The sequence below is a fragment of the Melozone crissalis genome, unplaced genomic scaffold (assembly GCF_028551555.1).
Source record: "Melozone crissalis strain CALT ecotype California unplaced genomic scaffold, PUWL_Pcris_2 ptg000017l_1, whole genome shotgun sequence".
NCBI lineage: Eukaryota > Metazoa > Chordata > Aves > Passeriformes > Passerellidae > Melozone > Melozone crissalis.
In genome coordinates this window covers 248,146-268,476 of record NW_026535795.1, presented here as the reverse complement: position 1 = coordinate 268,476, position 20,331 = coordinate 248,146, and the positions used below count along the sequence as shown (strand labels likewise).

At 38.7% G+C, this 20,331-nt stretch overlaps 2 protein-coding genes across 2 annotated transcripts in view; one reads left to right on the top strand and one right to left on the bottom strand.

The window, feature by feature from the left end:
• Positions 1-13,039, top strand: part of PREX1 (phosphatidylinositol-3,4,5-trisphosphate dependent Rac exchange factor 1) — a 118,748-nt gene extending 105,709 nt beyond the window's left edge. Inside the window, exons 32-40 of the mRNA XM_054274404.1 lie at positions 176-393; positions 1,433-1,532; positions 2,162-2,305; positions 2,944-3,058; positions 3,494-3,560; positions 4,304-4,491; positions 5,164-5,266; positions 5,808-5,875; positions 8,074-13,039. Coding sequence (XP_054130379.1) covers positions 176-393; positions 1,433-1,532; positions 2,162-2,305; positions 2,944-3,058; positions 3,494-3,560; positions 4,304-4,491; positions 5,164-5,266; positions 5,808-5,875; positions 8,074-8,116 — 1,046 coding nt within the window. The 3' untranslated portion in view covers positions 8,117-13,039. The remainder of the gene's footprint in view (positions 1-175; positions 394-1,432; positions 1,533-2,161; positions 2,306-2,943; positions 3,059-3,493; positions 3,561-4,303; positions 4,492-5,163; positions 5,267-5,807; positions 5,876-8,073) is intronic.
• LOC128936132 (skin secretory protein xP2-like) overlaps positions 1-20,331 on the bottom strand; it is a 199,561-nt gene that overhangs the window by 105,597 nt on the left and 73,633 nt on the right. The window lies entirely within an intron of this gene.

Genomic DNA, 20,331 nt, shown 5'->3' with positions numbered 1-20,331 from the left:
ACATAGCAAGGAGGGGTTATCTGTGAAGTCATTGCAAAGCTACAGCAGAAGCCAAACATTATGTGCGTGCGCGCACACACACACACACACACACACATAAACTGCTTTGTTGGCAGTGAGAAGGAAGATGTGTGTATTCATAACTTCTTTATGCTTCTCTCCCCTTCTCTGACAGATACTGAGCTACAACTGAGACATGATTCCATCTTCTGTCAGTCTCTTGTGGCTGCTGTTTGCACCTTTTCGGAGCAGTTACTGGCTGCTCTCAACTATCGTTACAACAACAATGGGGAGTATGAAGAGAGCAGCAGAGATGCTAGCAGAAAATGGCTGGAACAGATAGCAGCCACTGGAGTTTTACTGAACTACCAGTCTCTTCTCTCCCCCACTGTGGTAAGAATAAGAATTGTGGTATCCTTGAGTCTGCTTATGTTTGCCTGTGTGATTCTCTGCCACTCAGCACAGCCAGAGCTGTTGTACCTCTTACCTGCATTCCAGCAGCATATTCAGACTCTCACTACTGCAAACTCTGGGGATTTCCACAGCTGACAGCCAAGTGCCTTATTCCTTATCTAGGCATATTCATCTCTGCACAAATGCTGGACCCATTGTCACACTAGAACACTATAGAAAACAGTCAGCCTTCATATTTGGAATAATACTACTGCATTTAGAGAGCTTTTAGTGCCCAGCTGTTGATAGCATGAGTGTCCTCTGCCATCCCCTGGTGAGGACACGCATCTCCCAAACGGGTGAAGAAGTTCTGAGTATTGCAGGAGTTCAGCCAAACAGAGTTCAGTCTCTCTCTGTGGTGAGAAGTCTGTGGTGCTGGGTCTTGAGGCACCAGGTCTAAGGAGAGGAGCCGTGCATGCATGGTTAATTTGCACCTAATGAACAGATGAGCCCCAGCTACAGGAGATCAGCTGCTGAAACTCTAAAAATGCTAAGAAAAGAGACGCATAAGACAGACAAGTAGCTCTAATATTATAGAGAAGGGAGGTTTTTTTCCTCTTTGTAGACATTGTAGATTGAGTGTGGAGATTTTTTATAAAATACAGTCCTAACTATCTATGTGTGTAACTGCTATTTGTTTGCATTGCATAGAAGGTATCAATATTTATTTTGCAGGAACTGATAAGCTGTTCTTTACATTTGTGAAGTTTGGAGAAAGAGATCCTTTCAAACTTACTCTGTTTTTAACCCTCTCGACTCCGTGAATCACATCAAATGACGTCTTAGCAAAGGGTGGTTATAGTTGTATCACAGAGTTAAAAAGCTGTTGGTAATTTTCTAGCTGGGATGGAGCTAATGGAAGGCTCTGCACTCTACTTTAAGTGTCCTGAACCAAACCATGCCCCTAACAATAGTACCTTCCTGTCACTCATCTTCTGGCAGATAATAACCTATTTGTGTCGGTTGCCTTGCCCTACAGAAGGAGGAGCGCACCATGCTGGAAGACATCCAGGTTACTCTGGCTGAACTAGACAAAGTTGCCTTTTTTTTCAAGCAGCTGGATGAAAGTCTTGTAGCAAGTGAGTATTCCCTGTTTCTTTGAGGCACTTTTTTTTTTGGTATGTTCTATGGACTAATATCCTCTATGATTGTAAATCTAAGAGACCATGTCACACCGGGAGAGCACTGGGCAGCTTCTCTGAAGCACTGCTGTATTCCTTCAGCTTCTCTTGCAAGCACACAGCCCCTAAAGCAGGACTGACACGATGGAATGGTGGTGCATGTTCTGTGCTGTGTAGCTGTTGCCCGTGCCATTGTGCCTCATCTGTGTGATTTGGGCAGGGAGAGGAGATATGACAGAGAATTAGCACCATGCTCGCTGTGGTGAATTCCCAGCTTTTCAGTGTCCAGTGTCTTACCCTGCCAGATCACTCTCTTCATGTCTACTGGATATGAAATGCCATGAAACAACATGGGATTCTAATTATTAACCATATTTACTGTATTTGGATCAAACATCATACTAGGTCACACTATGATCTTTTAAGTATAAGATTTCAGAGCCTGCATTCTCTCCATAAAGACTCTCCCTTATTCACCTTATGGTGATGTGATATGTCATTAGATAATTTAACAAACTCAAATAGCAATGGTTTCACAATTCTTCTGCTGTGGTAAATCAGCAATTGTTTTATCTTTATTTCTCCAGATACTCATGTCGTCTACCACATCGAAGGAAGTCGTCAGGCCTTGAAGGTTATCTTTTATCTTGACAGCTACTACTTCTCCAAACTGCCTGCTCGGTTTCAGAATGGGGGAACCTTGAAACTGCACACAGTGCTCTTTACAAAAGGTGGCTATAAAAAGCTTTCTTGAGAAAAATAAGCTAGCTACTGATTTTGAAAGATTAAAAATAAAAAATGACCATGAAGCTTTTAAAAAAGCAGCTGAGACCTGCAGACTCACTTAGGAACCAGATATTTCTATTTTAGGGCCCTGGGGGAGTGCTGGACTTTAGAATTAGACACAGTCATGAGAACAAGATGTGCTTGTTTGGGGCTTTTTTATGCCTCAGCCATAGAGATATTATACTGGACTATATGGATAGTTTGATCTAGTGTAGGATTAAGAGATGTGCCCAGGCTACAGAGAAGTGTTTTAAGAAGCGAACACCGTGACAGAATCATCTGAGCTAGAAATCAACTTGATAAGCAAATATTCACACCAAAATATAACACAGGAAATTTCTTTCAAGGGACCACCAATGGGGAGTAATTGCTGTCAGACAGAACTGCTTTCTGTGAAACTCATCTCTGTGATGCTACCACTGTACTCCCATACTGGGAAAAGCATTAAATTTATAGACTGACAGAATCAGCCTTGACATGATCCAACAGTCATCTGCTGAGCAATGAGGCGATACAGAGTTAAATAAATGAATTTAAAAAAAACACTAATAACATAGCTTTAGTAAAGTGTTTTCTTCTTCAGCTCTGGAGAGTACAGAGGGGCAATCACAACCAGCTGGTTCATCTCTAGAAGAACTCCCACAGCAAATTAATGGTGTTTCACTCGAAAAAGTGCAGCAATACTACCGTAAACTCAGGTATTTTGTACTTCTGCTTTGCCTTAAAAGACATTGACAATTTCAGAGCACTCCTTATTAAGGGCCTTAAAATTTAATGAAAAAGATGTTCCATTCCGGATGAGGTTTTTGTACAAATAGGATTTTTGGAGATCCTTATTGTGTGGGAAACTTAATAATTTTTTCCCAATAGATTAGCCCATTCAGAAGGAATGCAGATTTGACCTCAGAGTTTTGTGCAGAGCTAGAATTATATTGTTCTTATTTGGGGATTTGGAATATGTTAGTGCAGACTCTGTAAAATACTGCAATCTCAATGGTTCAATAAGGAAGCAGATCTTCAAGTGCAAGATTTTTAGCATAGCCTTCTCAGCTGTTTTATACAAGATAGTATACATATATGCGCTTGAAGTGGGGAAAACCCAACTAATGTAGTACCTACTGGCCTTTTTGCAGGACATTTTACCTAGAAAGATCCAACTTGCCCACTGATTCCAGTACTACTGCAGTGAAGATTGACCAGGTATTGTTTCTGTGCTTATTTCTGCAACAAATTCTCTCATGGAAGTATTATTTCAACTTCTCTAAAATTCCAGTTGTTGGATATCTGTATGGCAGATCTATACAAACACAAACAGCATTTTAAAATATTCCCGACCTTAAAGGGGGGGATCTGAATTTCTCTGAAGCTTGGCTACAGTTCTTTTGTTGAGAAGAAAGTGTTCAGGGTAGACACAAACCCCCTTCGCTGCAGCACTAAGGAGACTCTGTGTGGCCCTGCCTGCCCTTGCCAAACATGGTGTCTGATGCCAGACAGAATGGGCTCATTTTTCTCTCCCACAGATGCATGAAAACTAACAAATGTTCAATTTGCAATTTGTTACTCTTTGTTCACTATGTACACTTTGTTGCAGAGAAATCAAGAAAATAGTGCTGCCCAGCATCTCACATGTAGGCAGTCTGTCTAACGGGGCAGGTGATGTGCATATATGCATGTAAAGCATTAAAATGCTACTGCAGGGAACGTCTTTGCAATTGTAATACACATTGTAAACAATCTGTGTGATTTGTGATAAAAAATTGTCCCAAGCATAAGTAATTTTATTTTGACACTTCCAAAGTTCATAAATATTGTAAATAGTTGTTACTGTGAGGCAATTACGCTTGTCTAGAATATTGTGCTTAGACAATAGTATAAAGACTTGTAAATGTCTTTATAGCTTGGTGTTAATATGCTGTGGATTGTTTTTGTATTGCTTTGTTTAGCTTATTCGCCCTATCAATGCAATGGATGAGCTTTGCAGGCTGCTGAAGTCTTTCATTAGTACAAAGCCAATGCAGTCAGGATGTTCCAGCAATGCCTCATCAGGAGCTGGCCTGCTTCCCATATCCTCTGAGCTCTGTTACCGGCTGGGAGCCTGTCAGATCACCATGTGTGCCACTGGGATGCAGAGGTGAGAGAGGGTTAAACCTGTGTGCTACTGCTGTGATGGCAGCTTCTGTCCTTTCTAGAGATGCGATCCTATTTAAAGCAATATAAGGGAAGTTTTAAGAGAATGTAATAAGGATCTAAATCTGCTGCCGTCTTTACTTCAGGATAGGTTGAAACTTTTAATACTTTTGTCAATAAGTAGTATTGACACAAAAAATTTTGTGTTTCAATGCCTCATCCAATGCAACTAACCAAGTGATCTTGTTGCATAGAAGTTGTAGTCAGCATTGTCTTCAGTTGCACACTGAAAATGTAGGAAGTTGCTCAAAAATAGCTTTAAAATATTGGTGTTTATGCACACGTTGATTTTGAAACACACCACTATTCTGCCAGTGTCTCAAAAGTAAAGATTAATTTGTGAATCCCTTTAAAATAAATCAATGCAGAAGAGCAGTGACACACAGCCTTGTAGTAATGATGTTGGAGACGCAAATAATTGCCATATCCAGGTGCAGCAAGACTGAGGTCATTTAATAGTTTTTAATGTAAAAAAATCTAAAGAAGTAAATAAAAGTAAATAGCTAATGGAAGCAATACTTAACAGGTAAGTGTTCTGCACATTTATACTTTCTAAGCCTATTTATATTTTCTAAGCTATGATCTGTGATTTCCTAACTCTTGTTCCCTTGTTCAGGAGTACGCTGAGCGTGTCCCTGGAGCAAGCAGCCATACTGGCCCGCAGCCATGGACTCCTGCCCAAGTGTATCATGCAAGCTACAGACATCATGCGAAAGCAGGTGAGCGTTTGCATGTGTCTGCTGCATGCCACCGTTGTCCAGTGACATCATGGTGCAGACACCAGTTTATTGTGCTGTGGCACGGTACTTTGTGCACTGCAAACCTGCAAGTCCCAACTCCTACTAATGGCCGAATAACTACACCTGTGTGTGAGACAAACAAGTTAACTTTTATATGTACAGCTTCTACAGCAATTCAAACCTATGCCTCAGTGTATATTGTGTGTGCCTTGACAGAAAAGAGAGAATGTGCAGAATATTTCAGACAATTTCTGTACAGAAAAAAAACAAAGTCTCAATCATAGTGTTAAATTAGCAGAAATTACCTAGTGCTAGACAGCACTGCTTGTAAAGTAGTTTGGGACTAATTTATCTTTTAGGTTAACATAGATGATAATTGTATCCACCCAATGGATTCCAAGTATTTTAGAAGTAGTTAATGGATTCTCAAATAGGAACCACACTCCCATTATAATATTTTTTCCTAAGGATCATTTGCTTTATCAATACTGTTGGTACCAAAAATTCTCTGTTTCCACAGGGACCAAGGGTTGAAATCTCTGCCAAGAATCTGAAAGTGATGGACCAAATGCCACAGCATGCACCTCGGTAGGTTATTATGTATTATACATTTTCTCTGAGTGCTAATTTTGTTTCTGTAAAAATTGTGGAGTTCCTGCTGTAACCAAAGATGATCTTAGTAGCAATACTGGAAAAAAAGAAAAAAAAAATCATTCTTTTTTCTCCCTGTACTAAACTAAGTACACACTATAGATTAATCACGTTTGATGCTTACAATTTACAGATCATCAAATTCAAGGATTTCTGCATTTTCTGAATCAAACATAGCTGATCTTTTTTGGACTGTTTCTAGGAGTTGGCAAAGCTAGTGATGGTCAGTCGTCTCTGGAATGTTTAGAAAGAAAAATTCCTGAACAGCAAATTTGACTGCAGATATGCAAAGACAATACAGTAGTGTACTTACAAGAATCTGATGGTTAGTTCTGGAAGAGCAGGTTTAAGAGCAAGCACTTCCAGTCAGAGTAACCACACAGTAACGCAGCCCTAAGGAACCTCAGTTTCCCAGGGTTATATATGGGTTTGTCTAGAAGGCAGCTTTGAAAAGTACTGTGCATTTGTGAATCCCACTGCATCTAATGGGAGATAGAGATGTTCATATCTCTCTACAAGAGAATAATACATTTACTTTTAAGTAAAGTATCTTTGGTCAGTTTCTTCCAATTTCACCTCTCAGAGAGAAAAGAATGTTCTTCAATAAACTGTATGACAGCATTTTCCCACAATGGCAGTAACAATTTGTCATGGTTTAGATGACGATATATACGGAATCTGTCTGTACAAATACCAGAGAAACTTCTGTTTCTGTTGTTATTAACGGCAATTTTTACATTAAGGCAAAACAATTCTGGCACCAGAAAAGGTCCAGCATCTGGCATCAGCAAAGGTCTAGCAAAGTGTGTGTCATATCTTCAGACAGAATAAGTGTGTTTGCTCGTGCCTGAGTCCTCCAAAGAGCACATTGGTTCAGTGTTAAGAAAACATCCTTAAACACTGATATCTTATTTGCCCATTAAGACTTCTGAGTTAGTCTATATTAGCCCTTCTTTTAATTTTTCTTTTTTTTTCTCTCCTGTCTACTCCTCAAAATGTTTATAGAAAATTATTTTAAACTTTAGAGACACTGGTGATGTTCCCTCTAACAGTCTTGGTTCATTAACTCAGAGATATTAAAAAGAGTAGAATTTTGCATTTAGAACCTTATCCTTCTGTTAAATTTTAATTGCTATTTCAAAAACAAATAAAACAATGGTGTTGGCTCCTGTACCATGGCTGGGGTGCCATCCATCAGTGTTTTGGCAGTGTAGGTATTTTGCCATATTAATGGCCACACATTACTTTGGCTCCATTGATATGGCCATAACCATGTTGCTTTCAAAAAGAAGCAGTTTTAAAAACAAATCACAAGATCAGGCTTTTTTTTTTCTTTTGAGTACACTCTAAATCACAGTGAAAAATTCCAGAACTATTTACTTGGATTATTTCAGGACAATAAAACTCAGATATGTGTGTTCCTACTGGGTTCCATCATAATGCAAAACAAAGCTCAGTGAAGTTAAAAGGACATCTGGTGAATTAACTCCCAGGATTATATTTCTTAATACAAATCTGTAATAGCTGTCTTGAAAGAGAAGTTATAAAAGACTTGAGTTTATTCTGATGTAAAGAAGAAAAAAGCCAAGTAAAAGCTCACCAAAACATACGTGAATGACAAGTCAACATGTGCTTAGTGGTCAACATGTGTTTAACCACTATTCTCAATTTGTTAATATTGTGAGTCAAAAATTTCTCTAAGATGATTATTAATTTTAAGATTTGTTCAAGCATGTCAACAAGCAGATATGTTCTTTTATGTTTTTGGTACCCCAGCCTGTATGACAGGGAGAACTTTTTTGTTCAGGAAAAGTGCTGAACTGGGTTTAAAATCAAAAGAAATAGAAAAAGAGAGAAGGGACTGTTGAAAAACCAAATTGAACCAAGGTTAAGAGTAAGTGATGGAGAGTCTCAAATAATATTGTAAACAATGATTGTAAATGCTTTAGTTAACAAATGGTCAGTGGCACTTCTAAACTTGCAATCACTAAGATTAACAGTAGGAGTATGCTTGATACATCATTACCACTAAAGCTTGCAGAGTAACAAAGAAGCTGCTGACCTTGTATGTGAATCCAGTAACTTTGTCATTATCCCCGTGATCTTTAATTCCCCACTCTTCCTCTGCACTAAAGACTCTATAGGTTGTGCCAGCCACCTACAGAAGGGGATTTGTAGGAGTAAGAGGCACCTCCTGGCAGCCCCACGAGAGCGCTGGGCTCTGAGGAGCCCTGACCGAAGACCCTGCAAACCGACCCCGATGGTGCTGCTGTGCTCTGGAGGAGAGGGACCTGCTGGCCCAGGCGTCAGCAATCTGCCTCTGAACTCCTGGAGCCCATGCAGGATCCATGCATTTCTTTGACTTCAAATTCTTGAAACAAACACACCAGACAAGAATGGATGCTGCTGCCATTCAGATGCCTGGAAAATGACCATTATGCTTCAAGAAAGCACAGTTCTCTTGGTGACTTGTTTGTGCAACCACCAGAAAGTTGTGGACTTCAAGATACGGCTTGGTTCAGAAAATCCTGCTGGACACCTCCTCTCTCTCCCTGTACTGCCCCTGGCCCCCCTTTAACTGCCAGCAGGTTTTGGTCAATGCCCTTTAGTGGTAGTTTCATAAACCCCACTTTTTCATCATCTGACCTGCACTTGAGCAAAGAATAGCACAATCTATGGTTTAATCAAATAGGAACATAAAGAATTTCTTCTGGAGTAATTTTCCACTTCAGCCCAGTGAGATAATCTCTCTATGCTGCAGAGTATACATTCCGTAATACTTCTTATCATTACTTCATTTTACTTACTGTAGCTTTCAGGTTTTTTATTAACACTTTTTACTAATGCCCTGTGATTATATACTCTGGAATCAGTGCTAATGAAGAGGAGTATAGGATTTTTACAAAAACTTTACAAAGAAAAAATACAGTCTGATAATCTGATTATTTCAACAGATGTAGTTTGTAAAACAGGTCAGAAGAACTATACTTATTTATGTGGAGCGGAATAATATGTGTTTTCAATCATGTTATTATATGTACAAGATGAAAATAAAAATTATATTGTTTTAAATGGGACCAATATAATGGCAGTTACACAGCTACTCCCAGTTTACTGAAAAAAATCTACATTATTTAAAATCTTCAATATTTAAGTAGTCTTTAATACAGTTATTAAGATGTATTAGGGGTGCTTTTAAGTTAAAAGAAAAAAGGAATCATGTATATAATGTTCTTTATTTTTACTTGTTTGAAAAATTGTTCTTCATTCTGTCAGTATTACCTTAAGCACTGTAGTTATTTCCAAGTTACTGGCTGAAACTAATCAAAGCATGTCAGCAGTCTCAGGACAGAAATAATGTTCTTTTGGAGTGAGTGCCTTAACATGACCAGCCCTCCCTAACATAGCAGGTGTGCAAGAAACTCCCCATTCCTGTTCCTCCACAGCCTCTTTTAAACCAGCTCCCAGTCAAGGAACCCAGGAGCACTTTGCAGTAATGTATATTTTAGAAAATAAAGGTTTGGGGGTTTTATTTGTGTTGTTGTTTGTTTTTTAGTGGGCTTAATTTTATTTTGTTAACATCCAGAGCAACTCAAAAACTAATGGATGTTTTCATTTGGACATGAAGGCCTCTCTAATTTTTCTAATCTTCTCTTGAACACAAAACTGTTTATGGCAAATTGGTAGATGCAGTTTGTTCTGAATTTCATTTCTTAATTTTTTTAATATGTGTTTTCCTCTCTCACAGACTGACGTTATTTTGGGGAAGGAACTTATTTTTTATTTTCTCTTTTTTATTTCTCTTTTCTTTATTTCTCTTTTTTTATTTCCTCTGATCTGCAGCAACGTGTTGCAGGGAACTAGGACAGCCTATGGACTGCCAGCTTTGGCGTACAGATTTGGTACTGGGTGTCCATTCTGGCACGCAACCAGATGAGCGGATCTCTATTTCAATGCACTTTTTGTTAATTTTGGAAAAGTTACTCTTACCATTTGCTTTTTGAAGAAAAAATTGATGTTTCTTCTCTGAATCCAGAATTTCAAATGAACGTAGTACTGTAAGAACCATAGGAACCACACCCCCTGGGTTCTTTTTTACTTTACCCCAAAGTAAAAAAGGACCCGTAGAGTGAGTCCTGCCTGGGTCCCCATCAGTTGTGTTCTGCAAAATGGCCTGGGCAAGATCCTGGCCCATGCCTGCAGCCTCTGGCAACTTGACAGATGCAGAGAAGGGTGTCCAAGGGCATTTACACTGTGCACTATTTTACACTGAAATGTATGTGTTATTCTCACTTAAAACTTGAGAGACGTTTTTATTATTAAAAGTTGGTTTATATTATAAGGAAAGAAGGTTGATCTTATTTTCTGTTATACCTGCTGGTACTTTTGCCCTCCATTCTGTTGAGCAGTTTTAAGTTCTGATATGCTTGTATGGCATGGGGAGCAGTCAGAACTTTAAGTGACAAGGGGAAAGATGGGTTTGATTTCAGCTCAAACTGACAGTGTGGAGCTGAACTCTTCCTGTTTGTGCAGTCCCCTAAAGCTGTGGGGGAGACCACAGACTCCTGTTAAGGTTGAAAATAAAAATGGTTTGATGATGTAAAATTGTGGCGTTTGAACCAGTGCTGGGAATTAACAGGTTCAAGTGGAAAAAGAAGAGGGCAATGCATGAACCAACTTGCAAGCAAAGAGAGATTAGGTCTGCAGAATTTCCAGGGCTAAAAGTGAAGAATCAGGCCTGGCACAACAGAACAAGTGCAGATTTTGTAGATTTGGAATATCTCATACAGTGGAAGTGTGGAAAATGTGCAAAACAGTCAAGATGGAGAACATGGGAACTATAGCAGCTTGATGATGAGGTGAGTATGGTTGGGTGGCAGCTGTGAGTGGAATTCCTTGCGAATCTGTCCCATAACTGAGTTTGCTGAACATTATCATTAGCCCCTGAAGCACATATATTGGCAGGCTGGGGTGATGCTGATTTGAGAGACACTAATCTTGCAAAGGATCTTGGTACACATACAAAACAACGCTGAAGGACTTTGAACAGGCTGAAATTAGTAGGATTAGATTTTTCCACACAAATATTAGTTCATGCTGTTGAAGATTGAACAAAATATTTTGTTATATTTCTTGTTAACTGATAATAAAAGGACCATGTCATAGAGTTTGTCACAAGATGACACAGAGGCAATTTGATAGAATCATGAAAGCTCAAGCCTGGACTAGGAAACAGGTGGTCAGTTATGATGGAGAAGTATTCAGGCCTCTCTGCTTTGTTCAAATAAATGAAAATGCATTAGCTAGGTATTGAAGAAAACAGATGGTTTATAAGAAAATAATAATGAGAAAGGTAAGGACAGTTCAAACTGCACATAAATACAGCCTGAAGGAGAAAAAGTGGTCAGGGCTAGATATTGGCTGAAAGTTTTCCTTCCATCAGGCTTTGACAAAAAAAGAAATAACTTGTGCGAAGCATGTTGTAAAGGCTGAAGCAGTGCCTAGGGCAGCAGGAGAGCATGCAAGCTCTCTTCACTTCTAAGATGGGTTCTCTGAGGAGCTGAAAGGTGAGAGAGGTGAAATTGGTAAGCGTAACACATGTAGGCTGACTGTATGTAGTCAACATGCAGTACACTCCCTTAGGTGGAGTCCTGGTCACCCTTAAGTTTACAAAGCCTATTATTTGAGTGAGCAAAATTGAGCAATTGAATTAGCTGCAGAAAAAAGTAGTAAAACCCATGCGTAACATTTGTCACTTATTGCACATGATCATTATAATAATCTCATCGGGGCTTAAGATCTACTATCGAAAAAATTACTGATATATTAATGCAGCTTTTCTTAACATATCCTATAGAACCAGTCAGCCATTGGGTTTAATTCTTACAACTTACATATCAAAAAGGTAGTTCTTTACCAAAGGAATTTACATCCAAAAATCTGTCCCAATTTTGGAGGGTGTTGTAACTCTCCCACTTCCTAACAAGGGAAGTTAGCAGGTACAGAGGGTCTAGACAGAAAACCTCCAAAAAAACCCCAGCCTTTCTGTTGCAAGGCTCTGGGTCCTGGATCAAATCCTTAACAGATTGCTCAAACTCTGTCCATTTCAAACTGGATTAGAAAAAATGCAATAAACCTCCCGATTCTTACCCTTCTAAAGTGTTCTCTGTCCTGTTCCAGCATGTCTCAATAAAGCTGTTTCTTTTCTTTAGGACACACTTTCTCCAGCTCTCTCACCCACTGGCAGCAGTGAAAGCAGAGAGCAGTGCCTCTGGCTGGTGTGAAGAGAAGAGAGTTACCACAATTTTTCCAGTCATCCTGGAGAAGCAAAATTGCTGCTAAATAGAGTTGCTTTCACTGAGCTGCCAAAGCTCCCTTGGAGCTCTTAAACAGCCCTTTCTGGTTGTCATGATTCACTGTTTGAAAAATACTTCTTGCCAAAATAATGACTCACTTTGTAAAATGTCAATTAATGCCTTGCAGAGTCTGCAAAAAAAAGGTGTGTTTTTAAATGAATTAGGATTAAAATTAGTAATTAATGTTTGAATCAGTGATTATTTTCTTGATCCTGCTTAAAATTAAATTTAGTTATAAGCACTTTGAAGGCAATGCAGAAAGATGCATTACTGTTTAACCAACTTTAAATTACTTACCTAATTACTTACATGAGTGACAGTCTCATCTTGAGATAATTAAAAATAATTAGTATGGCTTTATCACAGTTTTAATGTGCAAAAATGAAATTCATATTATTAGAGGTGCTTGAGTACTGGGGTTTTTGATGGGATTTATCTGCAAATTATTGCATGGAAGTTAATGTGGCCATCAGTTCTATTTTTCAGGGAGCTTATTATACTTTTTGGAAATAATAAGGAATTTTAGAGCTGGTACAACACATGGTGTGTCTTTCTGCAAGAAATTACAAACCTTGAGCCTTATTTCTTCTGCCTGCTTGGGTGAAGATTCAATAAATTCAGTGGAATCAGTGTTACGGGGTTGATTGCAAACCAGCAACAACCAACAGGTTTGAGCAGAGAATGCAAACGCAACAGAAGTTTTCAACTTTTTAAGCAGTAGTTTAAAACTATGAAGTAGGGATATATTTCACCTCTGTATGGATGGGAAATGAGGAAGATGTAATTCTAACTTAAATGACTGCATTAAAATTGCATTGAAATTCTTGAGTGACAAGAAACAAAGTAGTTTTCACTCTGGATGGGTGTGATCTGCACTACACTGCTCACATCTCTCTTGGGATTTGCCAGGACTTGTTCAGCAGTGACCTGACAAATGGGATAAGTGGTGTGGTGAGAAAAAAAAATTATAAAATGTCATTTAGGATAACAAAATCCAAAGGCAATTGAAAAAAGCTGCAAAAGAATGTTGCAGTAATGAGTGTCTGAAATTATTTAATGGCAATAAAATGAACTATCAGCAACTGCAGAGTATGGGTCACACAAAATAAATCATTAGGCACTGGAGGTACAAAGTCAGGTTTTAAATTTGATACCCAAGCTTTGGAAAATCATTCAGACCATTCCCTGGAATCTTTAGTTCAGCATTTTGTGACAACCTAAAAGAAATTAGAATTGTTGGGAACAGAAAAGAAACCATAGCTGAATACCTTATTAATTGCATGGTGCCTCTGAGTCTTAAACACTACAAGAATTATTATTGGTTTAGGCGTGAAACACTTTTGAATCACCTTGAGAATCTGCACACAAGCAATGTGTCCATATTGTATGTCTTTCTTGTGTGTGCCACACAAGAAGGCTTTTACCAGCACAGAAATAACTTCATATCATGGCAGTGTAGGCATTATCTGACCTCTGAACAACCTGTACTTCAAATTTAGCAATTTTTCCTCCTAACTTTCCTCTCTGTGTATACCCCAGAAAGGTTCTTGATGAGAAGCTCTGGATTTCTCCCTTCATCAAGTGAGTTTCCTTTAGTTTGGTTTTTTATAACCATTAAAAAATGTTGAGAATACTGTTTAGAATTTGCCTTAATAGCTGAGATCAGACTCATCTGAGTCTGGTCTCAAAGTGATGAAGAAAACCCATAGGAAACCACATATTAGTAGTTAAGTTTTATTCATGAATACTCATTAATTTGTGAAATACATTAAATCTCATGGAAATATCTGTGTAAGCAGCAGTAAGTAAAACCCCTGCTGGTTTCAACAGCCTTATTCAGACATAAAATCAGGCAGGAGAAAAGATTTCATGACAAGTTGCCATGACTTACAAAACCACAGTCCCATTTACTATGTCTCTATTTGATAAAGGCTCTAGGAAACTTTCCTGTTTGCAATTAGTAATGTAATTAAAGCTACAATTTTAGCATACCTGTGCATTAATAATCCATAAAAACTACCTCAGCTGTGCATTTACTGGCTGATAAACAGCCTTATCCCTCTCTCTGTGTGGAGAAATTAAACACAGAGAAGGTAAATTACCACATCAAGATAGAAAAGGAGAGAATGAGAGTCATCTTTTCCTCAGATGGAAACTTCTTCTGAAGGTTGCTCGTGATCAGCAGACAGTCAATGCAAGGCTTTTCTCCTCCCAGAATAACCAAATACCAGGTAACCATTAAAGTTGTATAAAGTGTTTATCACAGTCAAAAATCTACTTCTGGATTCATGTTTAAAGAAACTCATTAAAGGACAGAGTGCACTCTTCCAAATAATTAGATGTGCCCTCTTCCGTGTTAGATGTGAATCTGAAATTTCCATTGCCAGATTCTAAAAAATGGCAGGGGCTGCAGAATTAAAGCTAAAAAATCCCTTACAAGCAAAGAAATCTCCACTATCACTTTACAATTATGCTGCCTATATCTACAGCTGCAAGGACATTGGGAACAGTAGCCCAGATTTGCAATACTGTCTGGTGTATTTGGATCCCCTAAAGGGAGAAAATAAGTAAATATTCAGTTAGCTCCACTGGGATAATTTGGATGTTTTTGTCAGCAGGACATTTCCAAACCCATCCAGTTATACACAGCCATAAAATAATGAGCTTTCCAAAAGAGATACATATAGAACTCAGCTTTTTTATGTAAGGATTCATCAGCCCCTGTAGTGATGACACAGATTAGTTGGGTGCATTGCCCTGAACTGGTTCTCCTGGTGCTGTCCTTTACTGCAGTTGAATGACACTCAAACAGGCAAAATTGCTTTTCTTGCCTCTGAAAGCCAGAGGAAATGCAGGGAATCCCTCCTAGGCTCTCTCTTTCTCCAAATGAATTTTCCCACTTATTAATATAATAATGAGTAATAAGAAATGAGTAATAAGCAAATACAGCCTAAGCAGTCACAGGAAATTGTTTTCAGAAAGCAATTTTTGGTCGATACAACTGAATGAACACTATTAAGGGTGATTATTAAAAATTTATTTCACTGTTCATATCTTTTTCTTGTTATGTCCTTCCCATGATTTTTTGCATAATATGACTCCACAAATATTACTCCGTTGTTCATCTGGACAGGACACAGGTGATGAACCGCTAGAGAGACTTCTCATAACTACCCTCAAAAGTGTTAAATCTCACCAGTTTTAGACAGACCATAAAAATCTTCAAACATATTAAGAGCTTTCATGTGTGTCCCAGAACTGATACACACAATAAACTGCAATCTCTTTAAAACAAAACTCCTCAAGACAGATTTTAAAGACAGGACAACTGTCCATTCCCACTCCTTTCCCAGTATGGCCTGAATATATTCAGAGTGCTATCACCTGTAATGGAAGCTGCTTCTGGTAGGTGCTGAAGGAGGATGTCTTTTCCATACACTTCAATTACATTAAAGTGGCAGCGGTTTGGGATTGTCTAAATATTCAGTTATTGACTGGCCTGAAGCCAGGATTTGTTTCTCAATTTAACCTTATATTCCATTACATTCACTACAGTCAGCACTTAGATGGATTGCATTTTGGAAGATTAACTAGAAGTCAGATGGTAACGCTATATGCACAATTCTCTCTCTGAGCAATCTCTTACAGTTCATCAGCTCTTGTAATGAAAAATACTGAGGAAGATAACATTCTCTGAAAGAGCAGATTGAAAAGGATTTTAATAATCTGATTTTTTTTCCTCTTTTCCACAAAACAATGGAGAGCATGGGACAGCCAAAGGGAAGACTGAGACATTCTTTGTTTCATTTCCTGACTGAAAACACCTAAGAAATGATTGCTTCACAAAACCATGTCAGGATGCATTTTTTCCCCTGGCATTTAAGCCAGCTTCTTCACAGAAGGAATCATCACTTGATATTAAAATTAAAATCACCACTAAAAGATCAATAGCTAACCCTGCAGCTGAATCTCATCCACAGGAACTAAGAAACTTTTAGCTAATTTTTTTTTAATAATACATCTCTATTGAAAGCAGTAGAAGTATAGTCAGTGTAAGGGGAAGGAGATTTTGGTTCCCTTTATTCAGATCACCCGATATACAGCTGCTTCAGTCCTCCAGTAAGCACTACAGCATGATTTAATGGGGGATGCTATAGAACAAAGATGAAAATACGCCAGATTGTAAAAATAATAATTTATTTTCTTTTTTTTTCTAATTATAGTTTCTTCTCAATGTTTTGTCTTAAATGGAAGATATTTTTAATAAATTACTCTTTGCAGAGCCACAAAACTTCAACAGTTTAGACATAGGACACCCATGTGATTGATACATCTGGCAACATGGAAATCCTTCTCTCTTATTTAGTCTTTCCCTCGACAGAACTTCTATAGAAACCAACAGATTCCCCTTTGTTTAATTTAGTTCCCTGAAAATATCTTTCTTTTATTCTAGATGCTGCTTGGCACAGCAGTCATGTATACTTAAATGTAAGGTCAAATGGGGGAGCTTGCCTGAGAGATGGGTGTACACGTACTCAGAGATTTGATGCTGCAACTGAAGGAAAGGGCTCCAGCCTTGTGGTTCTGGTGTGCCCTGGGCCAGATGTGGCACTCATCCCATTTCTCTTGAACTGGTTCAGCTTGCTAACTCAGCAGCAATCTCTTCATTCTTTTGGTGGCATGTGTTCTGCTCAGTTAGCAAGCTGAATCAGCTCACAGCAGGGTCCAGCAAATCACCACAAGGTGCAGGAGAAAAGCAGGGACTGCAGAGCAGGAGAAGCACTCTCTCCTCCTCTCAGTACTGTGTTCTCCATGGGTGGAACTTCACTCTGAGATACATCAGGAAAACCCAGAACTCACCTTTCTGGAACTCTGGACACAGACATACACCTAAGTAAAGAGTTTGCTGATGGCCAATTGAGGCGTAGAGCCATAAGCACTGCCATTACTATGAAGGAGGCCAGGCTGTTACCGTTGCCAGGGGCTTATCACACCTTCCCTGGTGCAGCTCGGAACCCTCCAGCTGAACAAACAGCTCAGGTCAGTACTCTCATCTGCTTCAGTGCAAATTTGGAGGGCTCCTTTTATCTCTCCCTCCGTGAATGCTGTTTGGTAAACACAGGCAGACTTTGTCACAAACTGACAGTGAACAGATGGGTAACGCACCCTGTCAGCTCTGTCTGCACCTTCTCCAAAGGCATACTGAAAACTGCTGGTAACATCCATTATCTTTTGCATAGTGATCACAGCCACCAGTTTTAAGCCTCAGGGAGGGAAAGCTGAAAGGATACAAGGAAATGAGGGGGTTCAGCTAGATGAAGGACCCTGTGAAAAGATTATAATGATTCCTTTTTTTCAGCAGAAGGGAACACTTTGGAGCCTACCACACATGATGGCTCTGTTCTGTTAAGATAGCTAGAAAAGTGTAGGCTTAACAGTAACCCTGAAGGTTTCTGGTTTTAAACACGAAAACTTAAGATGAAAATCACTCCTAGTGTTCATTGGTTTCTGCCCTTTGACTAAGAGCAGCAGGCATTGTAGGAGATAACAGGAAAACAGGTGCAATCTTTCACTGACTCACAGCTCAGCAAGATTGGGAAGTGTTTTTTTGAGGTGAGTTTAAAGATTAGTTACCAGTTTAGAAGTGAAATCTTTTGCAACTTCCATTATTGATAAGGCCAGAGAGAATTCCTTTGTTAGTGGCACTATATCAGATCAGAATACATTTTCAGATGCTGTCAGTGAACCAGAAAGCAGCAAGAGGATTTCACGGGGAAAGAATAATCTTATGAGTCTCTGAAATGAGTGCCCTGCTGGCCTGCTGAATGTGGGTAAAATCCATGATTAAATCTGCCACCATTCCTACTTTGCTGTCTGCTGTTGTTGGACTTTATATCAAAGACAGGTCAAAGTCTTAATCTGAATTAATCTTGTATGTCTACTAAAGATAATTAAAAAACCCCAAAACTTACTAGGGCCAGGTTTGATTTCTTCTGAATTATTTCCTGGTGAGAAGACTTTTACACTTATCTGTTCTGCTGCATGGGGGTTTTTGGAACATTTGGCTAATACATATGATACAGATGTATGCATATTTGGGGCATAACAAAATGCTCAGATAATTTGCTTACTAGAAACAGTTAATGGGATAAGTAGAAGCCTACTGAGTATGAGAAAGAATGCCATAAAATAAGCTCTACTCTTTAAGAACCAAAAAGATGAAAACCATTATGCACAAAATCCTTTATCCCGAACGTCCCACAGACTACATGGTGGGTAAAAAAAACCTATTGTCCTTCATTGTATATATGAATTGGAACCAGGAATTTAAAAAAAATAGATTAAAGGTTGCTCCTAATCTTGTTGAGAAGTGGTGTCAGCTTCTGGCCAAATTTTTTCTTCCATGCGGCCGACTGGGAAAGCTGTGGAATTAGAGCACAGAAAGGATGTGAACAAACACAATGAATCTAAATGTTAAATGGCTGCAAACCCCATGTCTCATTCTTTAAGAACATTTTTGTTCTTGTAATACACAAGCCAAAGTCTCAAAATACTGTACTGGTATTTCCCATCTTTACCCCCTTACTCATTAGTCTTTTCCAGACCCACAAGTTACAATGCATACTGACGTTTCGAAGTGCAACCTTTACATAGCAGTAGCTGGCAGATTCACTCTGAAGTGGCTATACTCAAGTGGGTTTTTTAATCTACTTCTGGCTATGAACTCAGAGGTCACAATGAAGGCAAGTTATTAGAAGAGAAAAATTAGGAAATGCTCATTCCAAACCAGTATTGGGTAAATAAATATTTAAGCTGATTTAAATATAAGTTAGAATTTTCTGATGAAGAAAGATCACAGAAAATGTAATCATACTGAAGCTTAGATTTTTAGGAGAGACATAAAGGTCTTATGGAAACAATTGTTCCTAATAAATTAAAGGAAATAGTTTTGCCTCTTCACATGCAGTCAATGTATATTTCTATTTCTTAAATAGCAAGGAAAGCATAAGGCATTTATTGGCACTGTATGACTAGTTAACAGGACTGATGGCATCCAGCTGCGCCTTTAGCCGTTCACTCCAACAGATTTTTATGCTCTTGACCTGTGCTGATATGGCCACTTCAGGAAGCAAAACTGAAAGTACAGACTGAATTTATGTGGATCTGTAACAAAAAGGAGTGTTGTTGATCCGTAAGGGTATTTTTAAAGAAGTCTAAGGCATTGTCTAAGGAAATAGCACTTAAATTGCCCGCTTTTATAGCACAAATAATGGATTTATCTCCATTTATGTATTACACCAATGATGGAACAAATGTACAAATTTAAGTAGTCAGGACCTGTTGGACCAGACAGCCAACCTACAATGAATTAAGTGTTCCCTATTCCTCTGAATGCTCAGATAAATAACTGGTATAATAGTAATGGAATTGCCTGCACCAAACCCGTAGGGATCCCCACTGAAAATCTCTGCTTCCACAGAGTGGAACAATGGTACAGCTCATGAGTGGGTGGAAGGATTTTATTATTCTCTGTTACTTGACCAGGAGATGGCAGTGATTCCCTCTGCAGAAATAAGAAAGCTCCAAAAAGACACAGAACTGCATTTAGGAGTAGGAGACAGGGAAAGACATGCAGAAAACAGCACGCTTGACCTCAGTGAAAAAAAATCACGTTGCTAGAGGGATATAGAGGGAATACAGCTAAGCTGCTTTTCTTGTTTCTGTGACCATCTTTACTATTTCTTTAGTGTCTAAAAGAAAGAAAAATTCTTGAAGACGCACAGTTCCCAGAGCTTTTGGTTTGGTATTAGTTTTAGCACTATATTTCAAGACCAGCAAATTTATAACTGTCAGTCAGCAGGTGTATGTTAATATTACTTGTATTTTAGTTATTTGTGCAAATATGCTCAGAAGCTTGTACATTAGAAAGAAGCTGAAAAAGCAGAAGAGATCACCTTCTGCCCAGGCTCCTCCACAGAGAAACGCTGGTGCCAGTGCTGTGACTCAGAACAGGCAGCTTCTCAGCACTGCTCCCTG